Genomic DNA, 19761 nt, shown 5'->3' on the forward strand with positions numbered 1-19761 from the left:
TTGCTCAACAGCTCAACGTAGGTTGTTTATTAACTAAGGAGGATGGACACTGAGATCCATACTCCTAAGTTTTAAGCTACAGAATTGGTAGCCTGTTTTGAAATCGATAGAAATTTCAATTTTTTTTTACCTAACATTTGAAATTTGCTTTTGGAACTCTAGATTAGCTCTAGTTCTTGGCAGAACATAAACAAATCAAGAACACAAGCCAGCGTTTCTAAAGTAAAGCAACTTGCATTGTATTTTTCAGTTCGGAACCTTTTGAAAGAAACAGCAGTTGCTATCAACTGATCAAATAACATTTATTTTAGATATTCAGATGAAGAAAATTGCAAACTATTATAATGACAGGATTCGTGTCTAAAGCAGATAGATCATTGTTTGCTCAAGACTTCACTGCAACCGGACTCCAAATTCTTTTTACTTTCATTTAGAGATGCTGATTTTATTTTCTTTAGCTTATACAGGAAAAGGCAAAGAAAACCCTCTTTGCAGCGATCCTCTTCAGACAGCACCACTGACTCGCCATGACCAGGAAACTAAGCAGATGTGCATTCTCCTAATAAACGGCAAAGAGCAAGAGTACAGGATTAGATTTGAGATCACTCATCGTTGTAAATGTTATCATTTGAATGTTCCGTTCGTGTGTACCATTTTTTGGGAGGAAAGCAATATTTTCCGCCTCGACGCCAGTTTCCAACGAGAACTGCCTGAATTTCTCCAGCAGGTCGGTGCTGAGGTCCGGGCTGCGACCTGCCAAAAACACCACGACTTGAATGAGTTACAGTGGACCTTGTGGAAGCAACTAAAAACCTACAGTTACAGATCAGATTAAATGCTCCATACTGTACAAAATTCACACCATTCATACTTAACGGCAGTATTGTCTGTGGAGAACCTGATCAGACATGAGAGAAGCCAGCACTTTTGTATAAATGTGAATATTGCATTGTACTGCTGTTCTCTAAGCCCTGGCCTTTGAACAAGCTTCTGCTGGCCTCCTTTGCCCTTCCAAATATGTGGAAGGTTCAACAAAGCATTGAGCTTTTCAGCAGTACACTGACACCTTGTGTTTTTTTGTGGCATGCTGTAAACAGAGGGCTAAACGTGCTGTTTTTCTGGGTAGTTTTTGAAGAACACAGGGGGGCAGCTTGGTTGTGATCCACTAAAACAATTTGCATTGTTTTCCGAACTATCTGCTAAATGTAGCACGACTGGTAATGACGATAGCAACAACCTACCGTATAGCTTGTTGACAACACTGACGTCGTCCCCCTTCGCCTTGATGACGTGCACCAGCACGTGCTCGTCGTACTTTGCGTCCACGATGATCATGTTGTTGTCGCTATCTGAGCCTGGTGGGGAAAAAGGAGCGTCGGGGCAGCGTGACAGCGGGAACTCCGCCGAGTCATTCATGAATTCCTGTGACCGTGTGTGTGTGTGTACTCACGCTTACTTGTGTAAAAGAATTTCCCAGGCACGTCGGTCCTCCGGGCCAGGTTGTCCATCCTCCAGCAGGAGCCGTCGCTTCTGCAGAGAAGCCAGAAAGCCATCATGGACATTTGACCCGCTGATTGACTCTGTGTGATTCCCATCCTCCCCCTCCTCCTCTTCCTCCTCGTCCTCCTCCTCCTCCTCCTCTCCCTCTTACCTGAGGCTGCTGTACGACAGCTCCAGGTTGCCCTCCGCCGTCGGGGTGAACAGAGCTGTGCCCATCTTCATGTTGGCTCTGTGGCTAACAAACCACTGAGTGTTGGTGGCAAATCCAACCAGGTACCACTTCCCTGCGGCCTGCGCAGAAATGAGGTTGAGACACAGCAGTCGAGTGACTTGAAGAGAGGAATGCTGCTACATATAGACTGCATCTTAACTTTATTAAAGTGTTGTTTTAATCTCTGAATGATCCAAGACTTTTACCTTTACATCTTTATCATAAAGCCTCTTAAATTTTCACAAAAATGTAACAAACAAGCACACTTTTGTATTTTGGGGGAAAAAAGAAAAGAAAAGTTCATTTTATTTCAGCACTTAAAATGTGCCATACATAGAATATTTGTGTGTGTGTGTGTGTGTGTGTGTGTGTGTGTGTGTGTGTGTATGTGTGTATATATATATATATATATATATATATATATATATATATATATATATATATATATATATATATATATATATATATATATATATATATATATAGTATATATATACTTCATTACTTCCTATATGTACGCATATATATATATATGTATATATATATACATATATATATATATATATATATATACATATATATATATATATATATATATATATATATATATATATATATATATATGTGCATACATATAGGAAGTAATGAAGTATACTTTGTCACTTAGTATTTCTTTTTCTGATGACTTTCTACTTTGACTCCCCTACATTCGTACACAAATATCTGTACTTTCTACTAGTTGATGCTTTCGTGTTTAAAAGAATTTCTATTCAAAGTAAGTGTTACTACAGTTGCAGTTGGTGCTTGAAGTGGAGCTATTTGAACTATGTTGTTGTGTTGGTAGTACAGAGAAAAACTTTGGAAAAAAAACATTGGTCATTGTTTTTAAAGGGGTACACATCCAATAATGGAATGCACATATCTTTCAATGGTAATTCAAATATTTCTAAAAAATCTCAATCAAGCACCGCTTCATGAGAAAATAAACCGAGATTTACATTTCCCTAAAGGAAAATGGAATTTAGCTCACGCGATGATGCCACTCACCGCCTGTGTGTTAAAGTCCGCCTGGGGCAGCACCTGAGAGGAGCCTGCCAAGGAGCAGAGCACGACTCCCAGCAGAGACAGCAGCAAAGTCATCGCTTACAATCAGTGACACACAAAAACCATAAAAAGTGATGAAGCAGCCTCGATGGTCTGTGGTCGGATTCCTGCCTGACAAACCTTTTTATAGTGAGACTGCGAGAGCTTTTCCCTCCCATCAAGCTCTCTCTCTCTCTCTCTCTCTCTCTCTCTCTCTCTCTCTCTCTCTCTCTCTCTCCCTCTCGCTCTCACGCACTCACTGGCGCTCAAACTCGCACAAACCCTGCAGCCGGGATGGGTTCGAACACGAGAAGCTTCAGCAGAACAAACAGCTTCACGGCCACAAAGTGAGGCAGCGGTCCTGCCAGGACAAAGCTGAGCTGTGCCCCCGCACGCAGCGCGCAGTGAATGCATGAGCGGAGGAACGCGTCAAGGAACAACAGAACCTGTTCAGGAGCTGTAAAAACACATGAACATCCCCCAGTGGTAAACAAGGCAGCGGCTGTCAATCTGGCTCTTTCTGTGCAAAGAGCCCAGAACAAAATTCCCTTGTCAGCATTTGCAGCAAAATGAGCGGCGCCCTGGCATGTTTGGTTCCTAATGCGTCCATCGATCCATAAACGCTTCCCTCGGAAACACGTTGCCCTCATCATTTGACTTAATGGATTCAAATGACCAATTGATGTGCATGAAATGCAAAAAGAACCTCGTTATAAACTTGACTTGCACTCTTTCTAGCATTATCATACACAATGCTCCTATATTACACCCATTTCCAGAACTTTATTTTTCTACCCTAGGTGGAGCTGCTTTGTGTATTAATGATAAAAAAAAAATTAGCATGTTTTACCCTCAGTTTACATCCATAGCACAAAATGCTCAGTTTTTCCAAACCGATTCTTTACCATGATTTACGATTTATACCAACATGAATGAGTGATTTGATTGCAGTACTTTGGATTTTCCTTGCATGATGTTAAAGGTCATACTCATTAGTTTCAGGTCACAGAAAGCAGCAGCAAAATGTGACCTTGTCACGTTGCATTAATTACGTGCACTGAATTTTAAAATGCTTTTCACTTGAGTCTGTTCTGATAATAGTTTTTACCCTACCAGTTCCTTCCCGTGTGCAATAAACAGATAGACTGATAGAAAATCAGCAAAGACTTGCCATGAGTCAACTATACTGAGTTTTTACCTACAATCAGTAAAGTATGCTTTCCTCACCAATCCTATCCACACAGACCAGGCATCTAACCTATTTTATGGTGGTGATGATAATAATAATAATAATAATAATAATAATAATAATAATAATAATAATAATAATAATAATTATAATAAAAATTATTATTATTACTATTTTTGGTGATGTTGCTCCTACTGTAGCTTTCGTCTTCCAAGTCCCTGCAGCTGAATGGGCAGGAGCCCTGAAGTGATGTTGAGGAGCAGAAGAGGGACCAAGGGAAACAACACAGGCCGACACATGTCACAGTGCTGAGACTCCTCCCGAGTACATACCGTGCCAGTTTAAACAGGTACAGGTTCTTGCCTACGGAGAACGTGCACACAAATTAATCTGTCAGGAAAAGTACTTTATGCCTGAAAAAGTTTCAAACAGTCAGCAGCTGCACAAATACGCTTGATGTGTGCAGTGATCCACAAGCTGTCAACATTTGTGCTGATGCGTGTCCGCTGTGCTGTTTTGTCAAACTGTGCTGTTTTAGCAAGTTGTCAAATTGATATTGTTTAAATCTTGGTCAATTTCATATTGTCTTTCCTGAAGATGTCTGTTTGAGGGCCAGAATGAAAGTTTATAGAACCGTTTATAAGAATCGTTTCTTAAAAAAATAAAATTAAATAAACGTGAAATCATCACAGGCTTTCAAATCTAAATTTGTACAAGATGCCTTTCAGACATCTGCACATAGCGACTGTCAGAGGACGGAAGTCTTTACATAATCTCGCAGCTGTGTTCGCCAATGGAATGTGGAAGAGAAAGAGCTCAATGCTGACAGCAGATGTTGAACCAAGTGACATGTTCAACTTCAGTGTTTTTTTTGTTATTTTTACTTCCTTCAAACCATCATCACATGTGGGAAACCTAAATGTAACCACACTTCTGGACTTGTGAGTCCTGGTTTTATCCCCTTTGACACATATTTGATAGTTTATATTAAAGACATTAAGAGTCAGATTCATGCTAAGAATTACACAATGTGTTTGTTCAGGTGGGATGACATGAAATGACGCACTGTTGGAGGCTCACTCATTCCATCTTGGGAATGTTGACACATCAAACATAGTACACATCACATTGTCTCTCTGCCCCTGGTAGAGGCACAATATCGAAAAGGTTAGCCAACAAAACCACATAGTTTTTGTTTACTACGTAAAACCAGCAGTAATCAAATTCATAAAGTCCTCCCCCATCCCCTGAAAAAAAAAAAATCTATGTCTGAGCAACTAAAAACAAACAAAAAATGCTATCATAGCAAAAGTGGGGTAAAATGTATGGGTGAACCAATCAGACCATCATGCTGTAATGCACAAGCTGACCATAAGGTGGCAGTAGGAAGGAACGGCGTCAGTTGATGGACTGAGTGATTTAAATGCATTGGTTTAAACAGCTCTATTGATTGGCTCCTCTCAAGATGTGTATTAAATGATAATGGGAAAGTAATGGGGAGTGTAACAGTGGAGGAGAGTGAATAAAGAGAGTGCGTTTTTTTAAGCTTAGATTGTTCTCTCCACTGCTCAAGGCTGAACAGATCTACTTTTCAACATTGATTTGCATGCATTATTCACGGGAAGATTTTTGTCTTTTGCCTCAATAAATAATGTCTTGACTCTTTATGAAAGTATTTCCTCTGTGTTGCATGAAGTCTGGCTGGTCTTCCATTAAACACCATTAAACACCATTAACAGAGCTCTGTGTGCAGGAACATTAAGTAAATATAGGAAATACAAGATTGCACAAGTCACGAAAATGGAAGAACTGTAAGTGGTTGAGAAAGTTACAATTGGACATCATCTGACAGGAGTCAGCGGTCTGTTGGTCACTGTGTTTTTTTTTTTCTTTCATTGCAGCTTTTTTCTCCCTTCACTATTTTGTTATACTTATTTATTCTGAATACTCGTGAATGTGAAATCTGACTTGACAAGACTGTTTAGATCTGCATCAGAATCATGGAAGTAGGTGCATATGACAGTGCGCTATAAATAGGAATTTATAGTCACATCATTTGTTCAAGGGTTGCTGTTGTTCCAACATTTTTACTTTGAAAGGATAGTGCTACAAAATAATCATGTACAATAAACTGCTGCAATGTTAAATGATGTTTAACATTGCATGTTTGTCAGTCTTCACCTGACCTCAGAAAGGTTCTGGTTTTATCATTGTACATTACCTTTTGTGCTTAACATGGAACTTTTTATTTTTACATTATGTCTCAGCGAGAATTTGTTGAGTTTTGGACTGAAGCTCCTCCTTTTTAAAAAAAAATAAATAAAATTCTTCACAAAAACAAAGTCACTAGTGAATTTAGTACAAGGTTTTAATGAAGAAAAAAAATCATTAAAAGCCAGAAACCATCAGCAATATGATCTACATATGAAAAATTTCACCCCTTTTTCTTTTTTAAAGACGCTGCCCTCAAAAGTAATCAGCTTATTAGTCTCATCACTGCAAGTTTTCTTTGTGGAGGCTGAAAAAAGCCCAAACAAAACTAGACCACATCTGTGAGGCTGGAGCGATGAGCGGCCGAGGCGTCTGCCATGGTGAGGAACTCAACCCAGTTCTGAAAGAAGCCGCGCGAATACTCCCCCGTGTCGACGACCAACCCCTGCAGGCGGCTGCGGCCCGTCTTGCTCCTCAGGGCCAGCAGAGACTCTCGCTCCGTCACGTTGAAGCTGATGTTGAGCACTTGCGCCACCCACAGGTACAGCAGCCCGGCCGTGATAATGCTGCTGTACCAGGCACAGGTGAAGCAGAGCGCCGTGCTGCAAAGTTTAAGAGTTCATGAGTGAATGATGGGGAACTTTACTGATGTCTATTTGTCATGGATGTATTATAAGAACTGGATACCAGCCTGGAAATATGCAGCCAAAAACTCCATGAGGCCCAAAAAATATTTTCCCCATAGGATGCGATACAAAAATAAACATCACTAAAATGGCTGACAGGACGCCTCTGACGTGACGTTATCATAAATCTTTCTATTGTGTATTTTTAAGTCATGGACTTAAAATCTTTCTAAAAATTGTCTAAAGTCCAGGAAATCCCCAGAAGAGTTTATTTCCCTGCCGTACTGATTGAAGGCATGATGGGAAGTGACACTACTGTACATGCTCTATGGGCCGCATAATGTGGAAGTAACCCTGAAGCCATTCCAAAACGGTGGACATTTCGACCTATGCGCTGGGTGAGCAATGAATGGGCCACCACATTGGACGCGGGGGTGGGGGTGGCTTATTGAACACAGTGGTGTGGGCGGGGCCGAGGGAATTCGGCGTGGTGCCGCACCTGGACTGGGCGTAGACGGCCGGGCAGTAGAGCAGAGCTGTCAGCACGTGCTGCCGAGGGCAGATGCTTCCCAGCACCAGGCTGATGCCGTACAGCGACGTCACCACGAACACGGAGAGGGTCAGCAGGAAGCTGCGGTGGTTCGCCTGGCCCACGCAGCTGTTGATCCTGTGGAGCATCAGAACGCACACACCAGTCACAGACACACAACACGCTGCCAGGACCCGGTGTGTAATGCTAAGAGCAGGTTAGAAAAATTAGCAAACACATTGTTATTGTTTTGTGTTGTGTAAGGGGCGACATGTTGGTGGAGTGGTTAGTGCTGTCGTTCAAACCCGGGTCTAGGGCCTTTCTGTGTGGAGTTCTCCCTGTGTCTGCATGGGTTCCCTCCAGGTTCTCTGGCTTCCTCCCACACTCCAAAAACATGCATGTGAGGTGAAGTGGGAACTGGAAACGTGTGTGTGAGTGTGAATGGCTGTTTGTCTCTATGTGGCCCTGCGATGAGCTGGTGGCTTTTTCAGGCTGTCACCCTGCCTTCGCCCTAGGACAACTGGGAGAGGCTCCAGCAGACCCCTGTGGCCTTGAATGCAGGAAGAAGCGGGTATTGAAAATGGATGGATGGATGCAGTTCAGAAGGCCTGAAATATTACTTTTCATGATGATTAAATTAGATTATTAAGAAATAGTTTCCATTAATCCCTCCATTTTGTGTCACTGCTTCTCCTGCACTCATGATTGCGAGGTTAATAGGTGGTTCTTAAGTTTTCAATGCTTTGCATCAAGTTCAATTACATATTTTTGTGGGATAGTCTTTGTATTTTTAAAAAATATTTTCAAAAAAGGGTTTTTAAAAAAAGCTGAACTTTTGAAATAAAAATAAACCCCACAATTGTTGTTGGAAACCTGGAGAGTATTATCAAAAAATCTGTTTGCTGAAATGTGTCATTATAATTTCAATTGAACTCAAATTTAGAGAACGTAAAAACACTATTTTAAGTTTAAAGAGGCTGTTTGTGAAATGATTTCCTCATTAGATGTTGCAGCTGCACTTACAATGCAACAAACAACAACTGTACGTGTACCCACCAGATGCAGTGGTGATCCAGACGCTGGACGCAGACTCCGCAGGTCCGACAGTGGCCCGCCCGCGGTGGTCGCATTACTTTGCACACAGCACACCTGCTCCACTTGGCTGCTGGGGCCTCCTGTGCTGCAGCGCCGGCCCCCGAGGGCGAGGGCGCTACTTGGATGGAGCCGTCCACGTCCTTGTTTAACTCCCGGCTGCGTTTGTGCGCTTCATGGAGGGAGGCGCTCACAAACCCGGGGCCTCTCTTGGTGAGGACGAGGAAGACGATGATGAGGATCATGCCCGTTGTCACGGTGCACAGCTGCAGCGGGCTCACGTCCCCGCGTGGCCAAACCTCGGTGAGGAAGAGGTAGTACATGTAGAAGAGGGAGTAGAGGGAGAGCGTGAGGAAGAAGAGGGTGCGCCTCCTCTTGCGGTGCGTGGCGTAGTAGTACCACAGCAGGAGGGCCGGCAGCGACGTGAGGATGACCACGCCCAGCAGGTAGTGCAGCGATGCAACTCGCAGCAGCAGGGGGAGCAGCACCAGGGCCGGGACCATGGAGATCTCCAGGTGGTCCACCATGGCTCCCAGTGCGGCACACTGGCCACTGCTTTTGGACGGTATGTCTTTCAGCCACCTGGAGGGAGGAGCCAGCGTCAAGTCAGCAACAACTCTGAAGATTTTTTGTTTTTTTAAATCTCCCTCGTGCATAATGTGAAGCTCCCAACTGAAGCATTCCCAGTCAGTCATTTCAGAACTATTCAGCTTCCTTAAGGCACTGACACCAGCTGGAAGCCATTGTTTGGTGATGATGATGATGATGATGATTTAAGTTTGTTTTGAACATGCAAAAATTGAAATAAGAAGTAAAAAATACAACAACCAACAAGTCTGAGAGTGTGAAACTAAAAGAGCCACTAAACTCTACCAGCGTGTCTTCATTTGCTACAACTATATCCAAAATGTAATTGTATTTACTAGCGGGCGACACGGTGGCACAGTGGTTAGCGCTGCCGCCTCACAGCAAGAAGGTTGTGGGTTTGATTCCGGGCCTGGGACCTTTCTGTGTGGAGTTTGCATGTTCTCCTTGTGTCTGCGTGGGTTCTCTCCGGGTTCTCCGGCTTCCTCCCACACTCCAAAAACATGCACGTGAGGTCAATTGAACACTCTAAATTGTCAGTAGGTGTGCATGTGAGTGTGAATGGTTGTTTGTCTCTATGTGGCCCTGCAATGAACTGGCGACTTGTCCAGGGTGTCACCCTGCCTTCGCCCTAAGACAGCTGGGATAGACTCCAGCAGACCCCCCTGACCCTGAGCTCGGGACTAAGCGGGTATGGAAAATGAATGAATGAATATATTTACAAGCATGTTTAGGGGTATTCGTTAAGTCTACTTAGAAAGTACCCTATCAAGATTTTATACCAGGTCCTTTCATAAACACTTTAATATTGCTGTCACATTTAGAATTTTAGACCCTAATTGTATTTTTAGTCACACTGATTGAATTATCAATTAAAAACAACAACAGTAAAAATGACAATGTGATGCACCAAAGGGTCATGTGTTTGACTTTTTTTTGTCAGGGAGATGTAAGCCAGTATTTTTGCCCTGGCAGCTGCCGGCTGTAGTGTCGTATTTCAGTGACAGATTCGAGAGGGGTCTTCTTATCTAGCTCTCCACCACCGGCACTAATTCAACTATTCCTGTCACTCTGGTTTATATTGTGTTCCACGTGTGAAGCTCCATCAATCTCCTTCTCAAGTAGTAAATCCACCCAGTATGAATCTGAAAGCCAATAAAAGCCTTGACAGAGATATAATATTTTCAATGCATTAAAAAAAAAAAAAAAAAAATAACTCTCAACAATGAGTCAGAGGGCCAGTTGTCAGTTCACCAAGTCTTGCGTACCTGCTGAAGGCTTCATCCAGATCCTCACAGTCGCAGCAGCATGTGCACTGGCAGACGTCACACTCACAGCAACACAGAGGGTCGTCTGGCTCCGGAGGCTTCAACTTTTCCCATTGCATTACGACTTGCTTAACAGTTTATAGGCGCTCAGTCCAACTAAAAGTGCCTACAGTAAAGGGAAAAATTTCACACTTGGTACGTCGCATCAAAAGAAACTGCCCCACTAGAACACACAAATGCATTTAAAATCCCAAATCTTTCTTTTCATTTTTTGTATCATCTTTAAAAAACAACAACTCGGTTTTCATTTCAATAAGACGTTACAAAACATGCCACTACCGGTATGTACATTTTCTCAATCCTTTTAACTTCCACCTGCTTAGCTGATGTCTTCTGCCCAACTCTTAATATGATTAAAACTAATATTCCAGAGTAAATCTCACCTCAGATCAAGATTATAATCTGACCACAGCGGAACTCTAAATCCCTCTACAGCATCAAAACCGCTTCAACCAGTTGAGGTGTTAAAAATTATCAAATAATAAAAAAAAAAAAGGATCTTAGTCCCCAGGAGCCTCCTGTGTAATTTGTTGAAACAAGGCCACTGTGTCTACAGGGACAGAAGCTATCTGGGCCACAGAGTCAAGTCCAACACGCAGAGATGTTCTGATTTAAGTAGGGTTATTGTTTCAATTAGGTTTGTCACTTCGATTAGGATAAAAATCATAATAGAATAACATTATAACAATAGAATAACCATTGACTGTCTTTGCATATATGCTCTTACTTGTTTGTATATAGATTGACTTGTATGTTTCTTGTAATTACTGAATAGTTTATTTTAAGTATTGTTTTTAGTGCTGCTACAGTGTAGTTTCCCAATTTGGGATCAATAAAGTACATCTATTCTATTCTATTCTATTCAATATCATTCTATTCTATTCTAAGTCGTCGCTTCTAGCACTGCTGCTTGAATATTACGTTTTACAGCAAACTTATGTCACTTCTTTGCCCCAAAGACTTTCCTCCATTTCTTGGCCAACTTACCTTTTGTCTTCAGCACAAAACATAAACCACCACTGAGGTTCTTCTGAGATCGCAGACTTTATTCTCTCCAGGTGAAATGTAAAAAATCCTTCTTGGAGGGATGTGATCGAGTGCACAGCTCCTTGTCACCAAGCTCCTTCTGTGAATGACTTGAGTGGCAAATAAAGAAATCAGCAGCGGCAGCGGCAGCCTACTTTTTCGACAGTCTCTTGCGTTGAGAGAGAGAGAAGAAAAAAAGAAGAGCTGGAACATTGCACCTCGGTTTGGCGCTGTGGTGACGCTGCACCGGTGCAGTCAAATGGCTCTCGCCGCTTGGGTTGCCGCGTTGGAAGCGTCCCAGAGGAAGGAATTGTGTTGCAAGTGCCATCATCCTCTCCACAGGTCATGAAATAGTTCACAAGTTGTTCTCCAGCTCAGTCTACTTTTCTGGCTTCAGCACCGGAACACCTGAGTGGAGAGTCAGAGCAGCCCGTCGTACCTCTGACACTACTGCTGAAGGGCCATGTAGAGGAGCTTGGCAGCAGCAGTCAGGACTGTCTGGGCTGTGCTTAGCTGAGTGGACTGCTGGTGTGTGTGTGTGTGTGTGTGTGTGTGTGTGTGTGTGTGTAGGAGAAGCATGACAGGCACTCCAAGATGAGAGAGTGAGTGGTGATCCAGGGGGCAGCCCCACCCTCTGGGATCATATTTCCTTGCAGGCAACCTGGAAAAGTCCAGAGGAGGGTGTGTGTGTGTGTGTGTGTGTGTGTGTGTGTGTGTGTGTGTGTGTGTGTGTTATGTTTAATAAGAGCCAGTGTTCCTGGACACTATACACACACACATCATTATTTTTTGTGACAGCACTTTCAGTCTATGAATTATTTCATTTAATTTAATTCTGCAAATATAGAGGTGTTTTAAATCTTTTAGACTTGATATCTTATTTTTTAATTTTATTTTTATGTGTGCTATATTTCTTTGAAAAACAAAACAAAAAACAACTTGCACGTACATTTTTATTTTTTCTATTTTCACCTTCTCTGAGAGCCGAGTGACTCCTTCACATTTCGATCTTGAATGTTGAATTCATGATTATTCATGTCACTTGCTGTCTTCTTTAGTCTAGTGTTCAGACCTTAGAATGAAGACAATTCCGTTAAAACCATGAGGAGAATGAACGGCATGGGACTTGAATTAAACCTTGATTAATGACATATGATTAACGACAAAAGTTGCTTTTGCTAAATTATCTATCAGAAGTGAAAGTCCAGAGAGGCATGCGCATGAGGAAGATGAGCAGGTAGTAAAGTGAAGTTCATGGTGTAACCAGAGACATGCAGCACCGGCTGGACCAATCTGTTTGTTGACACGAGAGACCAACCATACAGGAGTTCACAGTAGAGGTGCTGCTGCTGCGGCTGTTGTCTTAAAAGCAAGGATGTTTGTGCAGTACATGCTCATACATCAGGTACTGCATGCATAGCCAGTCAAGAGAGAGCGAGCAATAAGAGAAAGATAGGCTCTTAATGTCCACTGCACAGCAAGTGTTGATGGCCTGAATCAATGCAGAGGGAAAGATGCTGCTCTTGCTCCTGTGGCTTTTGCTTCCATTAGTCTTGATGGAGCCCGGAACTTGAGATACGGACTCTAATCTGTTTTAGAGGAATTAATGCTTTGAGACACGCAGACGATGGACTAAAAAATAAAGCATCAGCAAACTCCAGCAGCTACTGAACGCTGCTGCAAACTCTGCTGCACGCAGTCTTTCCTCCTCATGTCTCAGCCGGGTCGGAACAGCATCTTTTCAACCTGATGCAGTCTGAAACGTTGCCTTGCATTTTGAATATCTCTGGATGTGTCATGGTGTTAGTGTTATTGATCTTGCAAAGTTATTTTAAAGTAGGTTTTCCCCCACTGAGTGGGATTTCTGTGCTTTTGCTATTAGCGTGTCTGACTTTTCCTAACTAAATTCAAATTACCCAACACTGTCGACAAAAGGCACAGTTTAAGTAATTTTACATGTTTGAAAATCACTTATTATTATTATTATTATTATTATTATTATTATTATTATTATCACCATTATTTCTCTCGTCAGTGTGCTCTTCCATCTGGTTTCAACAATGGACATTAACCCTTGCACCATTAATTAAAGCCTAAAGTCTCATTAGAAATGAAAGTAGACACATCTCAGACTCTTTTCTCTGATGATTGTCGTCACAATCTGGGGAGGCGTTAGTGATGGCTTCATCCTATTTATTTATGTGTTTATTTGTTTAATAACAGATATGTTGCATATCAAAATCAAAGTTTTAGAATCACATAATTAAAGACTGAATTGCTTTAAGTTAATGAGTCACGTATCAAAGTCAAAGCCATATATCTTTTTTCTCGGATCAAATAAGAAAAATAAACATTAACATATTAAATTATATTACTATATTAGATTACACTCATTTTAATTCACCAACATTTTGTCGCCTCTAAATAAAGTTATCAGACCGACAAAGAGCGTTGCATGTCACGTTTTAGTCCCTTGCTGCAACTCAAGCCTGGGTCCTCAAGCAACCGCTAAACCCAAGTAAGTAACAGACCTGTGGATGTTTTGAAAGAGCGTTGAAGACCGTTGCCTTTTGGGCGTCCCGTGTAGTCGAAACTCACTAAAAATAGCACATTTTGCTGTCTCACATCGCTACGTAACGGTTACAATTGCTACACCTAGTGGCTAAAGACGCATCCATATCTTGTGTGTGTGTGTGTGTGATCAAATCATTTTAATTGAGCAAGATGTCCACATCATCAAGTTTGGTTCTTTACATTTATTTCAGGAGACAATAATTTTCCATTGAACATAATAATGACACGTCTGTTACAACACAACTCTAACCGACTCGTTCATTCACATTTTTACAAATATTCTCAAGTATATAGTCCACAACATCACGATCACACAAAAGAGGTAAGAGGTGGAAGAATGCCTTAAAGCCCCTGATATCCAGCAACGCAGTGCATTTTGTCCCTTTACCTTTGTACACGATTTCAGTTGATTATCTGTGAGAAGCTTCTTACTCTTTGATACAGTTTGATAACTGCTGTGATCTCCAAGTAGAGGGGATGCGAGGGGATAGCTGAAGACCATAAACATAAGAGATTTCAGTACTGGGTTTTCAAGTACATAAATCAAGATAAAAATCAACAGATAAAATGGACATTTGTGCAGATCTTGGAATGTTTTGGGGGGAGGAAAGGGGGCGTAAACACCGAGAAACAAAGTAGATCACAATACAGACATTTAAAACACGGGCCACTTAAATCTGCACTGTTGCACTGCACTGGGATGAGGATGAGTTGGGAGGAGTGGCCTATTCTTCGAGGGTCCTGAAGGCGTTCTGCATGTCCTCCAGCAGCTGGGCGAAGTCGCCTTTGATCTTAGCTTCGCCGTCCTTCACAGGGTCCTGAATCACATAAAACACAGCGTTGTGGCATGGACGGAAACTTCAGCTCAACTAATGAGAAGAAAAAGAACAAAGTAACAAGGCAGGGTGAAATACCTTGAACTTCATGGAGCTGAGTTTATACAGGATCTCTCCCAAGTGTTCGCGGATCATGGCCCAAGTGATCTTGTTGTCGCTCTGCGCCGTGGACTCCACCGCATGGCGGGCCATGTCGTAGAAGGCGATGGTGTTCGAGAGGATGCCGACGGTTTTGTAAAAGGGGCAGAACCTGCACGGAGACAAAATGACATTTGAGGCTCAGGAGACCATGACATCCATTTTCAGTTTTCAGTGATGATAAAAGTGATATATATTTTTAAATAGCTAAACGTTTTAGCTACTGAGAAACACAGACTTTTATTTTACTGCTTGCTTCTTTAAATGATTTTGGCCATTTGCTGCAAAATCCAAGGAGTATCTACAATTGATTTCTTAATTATTGTAAATGTAAACATATGAAGGGGGAAAGGCCACTACTACTACTACAACAGGCCAACTGAATGAATAAGGCGGCAACACTGGGGCTGGTGACAAGACTTGTCTTCACCTGTCGTAGGGTGTGTAGCCATTCTGCTGCAGGAAGTCGTCCTTAAGGAGCTTGGCAACCTCCAGAGTGATTTTATCGGTCTCAGCGAGGGAAGCCTTGGGAATACACACAAATGGATTGAGTTTAAAGCTTTTGCACCAAACACTGAGTTCAGAATTAAATCAAATCTTAAATATGTTGTGTCCTCTGGTTTTCAAGGCTGAGTTCACACCCTGCCATGAGGAAACGCTCGTCTGGAACTCACCTTTCCTACGAGCTGCACGATCTCAGCCAGGTCCTCCTCCTCCTGCAGAATCTCTTTGGCCTTTGTGCGCAGAGGAACAAACTCTGGGAAATGTTTGTCGTAGTACTCGTCCAGAGCCCTTGTGTATTTGCTGTAGCTAATGAGCCAGTTCACAGAGGGGAAGTGTTTCCTCTGAGCCAGCTTCTTGTCCAATCCCCAGAACACCTGAAAAAAGAGGTAAGATAGGATAGGATTTCCTTTATTAGTCCCACAGTGGGGAAATTTCCAGTTAAAAAAGCCATTCATGCAAAAAAGACACAGACAAAGACCCATGATGTCTGAAATGCACCTGAAATTTACCTGAACAATTCCCAGCGTGGCTGAAGTGACGGGGTCTGAGAAATCTCCACCAGGGGGCGACACACTGAAAGGTTAAAAAAATTTAGACGGAAGATCATAGTTTGCCTTTTTTTTTTTAAATAAAAAAAAAACATAATTTTACCAAAGATGTGACATGAAATAATAAAGAGAGAAGTTTGGCATTTTTATAATTTGATAAAAAAAAATGGAAAAAGGAACTAAGCTCAACGGCTTCTCAAAAAATGGTTATACTTCCTCATTCTGCCTTAAAATACATGTGTGTCATTGCTGCTGAGTGTACCCGCAGATTTTATCTGCTTGTGGAAAAAAATTCAAACTCACGCTCCCACAATGCTGACGCTGCCTTCCCTCTCGGGATTTCCCAGACACTTGACGCGGCCGGCGCGCTCGTAGAAGGAGGCCAGCCTGGCGCCCAGGTAGGCTGGATAACCGCTGTCTGCAGAGGGAGGGGCGAGACACAGGTGCAACTGCTTCCAACTCTTGCCTCAACATATCTGACCAGGAACACCAAGTACAAGACAATCGCAGACAAAAACTGACTTACCTGCGGGCATTTCTGCTAATCTTCCAGAGATTTCCCTCAGAGCTTCTGCCCATCGAGATGTTGAGTCGGCCATCATGCTCACATTGTAGCCCATGTCTCGGAAGTACTCGGACAGCGTGATCCCTGCACAGGTCGTCACATTTAGTTTCCAAATACATTCAACGGTTTCTCCAAACAGTGAAGAGTATTTAACATTATACTTTTGCAGGACTTGGAATGGAAATGTGGAGTAATTCAACGTGTGGGACCTCAAGTGGACTGTAAAAATCTCGTGAGCAGACCATGACTGGAGTGTTACATTTTTGGTTGCGCTGTTCCTCTTTCTTTAGTCATCACGCTGCTTTTTTAGCCCAGTGGAAAAACCTGTGCTAGTGTATAAAATGAACCAGGCACCTGTATAAATGGAGGCCTCTCTGGCAGCCACAGGCATGTTGGACGTGTTAGCAACCAGTGCTGTCCTCTTCATGATGCTCTCCACCTTGCCATCAACCTCCATTGTGAGCTGTTGGGGGAGGAAGGTGGTGAAATCGAACAATGGAAATGTAAAAGCCAGTCGAGATGTTCATTTGAGTTCTGATCTCTGAATGAACCTCGTTATGAACCCGCTGTGCCTTGCCTACCTCCGGAAAATCTCGCAGGACTTCAGACATTTCATTCCCACGTTCTCCGCATCCAACATAAATAATGACGTCGCTGTTGGAATACTTGGACAAAGACTGCGAGATCACCGTCTTCCCGCACCCAAAGGCACCTGGAATAGCCGTGGTGCCGCCCTGCACGCAGCTGCGGAGCGACAGTCACATGGGCGAGGTTTGTAAAATACATTATCATTCAAGTCAGCCAGAGGTTTTTCTGCTTTCCATTTGAGCAACTAAAGCTTATGGCGGGCAAATGAGTTTAAGTTGGATGTTCTCTCCTCACTTACGGGAAAAGTGCATCTAGAACTCTCTGGCCAGTCAGCAGTGGATGGTTGGCTGGTAGCTTCTCCGTGACTGGGCGAACTTGTCGCACCGGCCAGACCTGGACCATTGTGAACTTCTCCTTCATGCCTTCAAACTCCAGCTCCAGAACCACGTCCTGAACAGTTCAGAGGCAGCCGGTCAGCGCGACTGGTCATTTATTGATGGTCCCGTGTGTCTTACTGCCGGCAAACACTCACCGAGACGTCATAGTTTCCAGGCGGCGCTACGTAGGTGACCGTGCCTCTGTTGCGAGGAGGAAGCATCAGCTTGTGCTTTATTAAGGAGTTTTCCAGCACCATGCCATAGATGTCTCCGCCTGTCACATGACTGCCAACCTGGAGACGAGGAAATGGTGTGAAAAGAGCCCACACAGTCAAAGTTTGTGCAGCACCTCGTGCGATTCATACCCGGAGACTCTGGCTGGGGGTGAATTCCCATTTGATGTCTCTATTAAGCGCTCCAATGTTGACTCCTCTCGGGATATAGATACTCTGGGTGAGGTCATTGATGTCCTTCAGTGGACGCTGGATACCATCAAAGATGGAGCCCATGATTCCAGGTCCGAGTTCCACTGAGAGCGGCTTCCCTGTCCGCAGGACAGGATCTCCAACAGACACACCGGCTTATCATCACATTCAGGAAAACCAATCGAATTCACACTGGCGTGTCACTATATTTATTTTTTGGGGAAGAATTTGTAAAGTGGTTAGTGTGAGGCCAGAGTGGAAAGGATACAAGTCTCCTCATAGACCTGGATGGTTGCCATGTCTCCCTCCAAACGGATGATTTCGCCCACCAGCTCGCTGTGGCCGACGCGGACCAGCTCGTACATGGCTGCTCCAGCCATCGCGGTAGCCGTCACCACTATTGATTGGAAATAAAAAGTAAAAGGCACAAAAATGGATGCAATACTACAAATGAAGAAAAACATATAAAACCCAAACACGGCTGAACATTATATAAAGGGTATTACATTGTATTTATCCCTTAAGATATGTAGAACTGTAGTTCCATATATGTATGTATGTATGTATATATATATATATGCGGATAAGTTGGCTATGATATCATTAGAATGTTAATTTGATGATAATGTACGCATGCATGGACATCCGGTTCATCAGCCAATTTCCAGATCAAGGTGTACAGTGAGTGAAATTTGGTCAATGAGTCAACAAGCACTGTCAAAAGACCAGAGAGGGTCAGTGGAGCAGACCTGGTCCAGAAACACCATGCACGTATCCAAACTCGCTCTCCCGCTCCGCATCCTGAATCTTAGGAAGCTTGGAGGTGTCCATCTTGATGGTCTCTGTCCTGCAGGATTCCTTCAAATGGCAAAGATGAGAAACATATGCTTCATTTTTTTTTCTTCTTCAAACGCACACACGCAGCGTCTGATACTAGCAAGTATGAACTGATAACCAATGACGATGAACAGATGCAGCAATTCTGTTAAATTCAAGAGAGTCCCCCACAATGTAGTAGAATACCAGCGCTGTGTTTTCTGCTAAATGACTGACTAATGCTGCCAGTGTAAGGTCACTAGCTAAACCAGTCAAGAGGGCACAACCTTCCAGTATTTTGTTTCGTTACGTTGAGCCGAACATACAGTAAATGATCACACATCGTCGCAGAGAAAGCAGTCAGCCAAGTGGCAGCGTGATGTCTGTGGCGGAACATACGCTTCGTTAGGAGTAAAGCTGATTTCGTGCGTACAGTAGCTGGCAGACCGCACTAGCTATCCGCATCGCCATTGAACAGAGGTGAAGCTATTAAAAAAAAAGACGTGACGATAACTGTCAAACTACTCAGTACGACAGGGGACATGGCATGCGAAAAGTGTGATATATATGAATGCGTCCTACCTTGTCTTGATGTTTAGTTTTCCAGGTTTGTCCCTAGTGGAGCGGCAGGCACAGGAGGAGCTTGACTGTGCTAATCACCTGCCTGTCACGGGAAGAAAACATCACCATTGTGGCTCAACCGGTCTCCGACGTTACGTGGTTGGCTGTCCGCAGAGCCAACATGGCGCCCATGGCCTCGGCAGTTTCCTAGTCGACGATGATCAGGTCCCTCTTCCGACACACGTCTACTTACTGCAGCACTGCCCTCTGGTGGACAGAAATGAAACACTGATACTGTGAAGAGGAAAAAAAATCCCCTTGACGCGTAATAATTCAGTTCTCTGTGCAAATATTAAGAGAAAAAAAGATCATCCATCCATTCATTTTCCACACCCGCTTCTTCCTGCACTCAGGGTTGTGGTTGTCTGCTGGAGCTATACCCGTTGTCA

At 43.1% G+C, this 19761-nt stretch overlaps 2 protein-coding genes across 4 annotated transcripts; both read right to left on the bottom strand.

The window, feature by feature from the left end:
• Window positions 1-283: 283 nt before the first annotated feature.
• On the bottom strand, window positions 284-11867 carry LOC142884692 (palmitoyltransferase ZDHHC23-A-like). Of its 3 annotated transcripts, XM_076020523.1 has the most exons (10): window positions 11342-11710; window positions 10295-10460; window positions 8406-9023; window positions 7320-7487; window positions 6559-6796; window positions 1652-1791; window positions 1451-1530; window positions 1242-1355; window positions 652-753; window positions 284-559 (listed from the first exon to the last, which is right to left on the bottom strand). In XM_076020523.1, exons 2-10 carry the CDS (start codon window positions 10411-10413, stop codon window positions 540-542), a joined length of 1599 nt encoding a protein of 532 aa, XP_075876638.1. In that variant the 5' UTR covers window positions 10414-10460; window positions 11342-11710; the 3' UTR covers window positions 284-539. The 3 variants fall into 3 exon arrangements, with proteins under 3 accessions (XP_075876638.1, XP_075876637.1, XP_075876636.1); XM_076020522.1 differs by lacking the exons at window positions 6559-6796; window positions 7320-7487; window positions 8406-9023; window positions 10295-10460; window positions 11342-11710 and adding an exon at window positions 2759-2944; XM_076020521.1 differs by lacking the exons at window positions 284-559; window positions 652-753; window positions 1242-1355; window positions 1451-1530; window positions 1652-1791 and having other exon boundaries at window positions 6329-6796; window positions 11342-11490; window positions 11599-11867.
• A 2251-nt stretch (window positions 11868-14118) lies between these two features.
• Window positions 14119-19488, bottom strand: LOC142884697 (V-type proton ATPase catalytic subunit A). The gene is made up of 15 exons (XM_076020528.1): window positions 19334-19488; window positions 18685-18792; window positions 18204-18332; window positions 17876-18090; window positions 17666-17803; window positions 17432-17583; window positions 17127-17289; window positions 16900-17008; window positions 16507-16629; window positions 16284-16398; window positions 15942-16005; window positions 15603-15806; window positions 15359-15453; window positions 14869-15040; window positions 14119-14772 (listed from the first exon to the last, which is right to left on the bottom strand). Exons 2-15 carry the CDS (start codon window positions 18764-18766, stop codon window positions 14680-14682), a joined length of 1854 nt encoding a protein of 617 aa, XP_075876643.1. The 5' UTR covers window positions 18767-18792; window positions 19334-19488; the 3' UTR covers window positions 14119-14679.
• Between the last annotated feature and the right edge of the window lie 273 nt (window positions 19489-19761).

The sequence above is a fragment of the Nelusetta ayraudi genome, unplaced genomic scaffold (assembly GCF_046127955.1).
Source record: "Nelusetta ayraudi isolate G7.1 ecotype Tasmania unplaced genomic scaffold, CSIRO-AGI_Nayr_v1 ptg000011l, whole genome shotgun sequence".
Taxonomy (NCBI): Eukaryota; Metazoa; Chordata; class Actinopteri; order Tetraodontiformes; family Monacanthidae; genus Nelusetta; species Nelusetta ayraudi.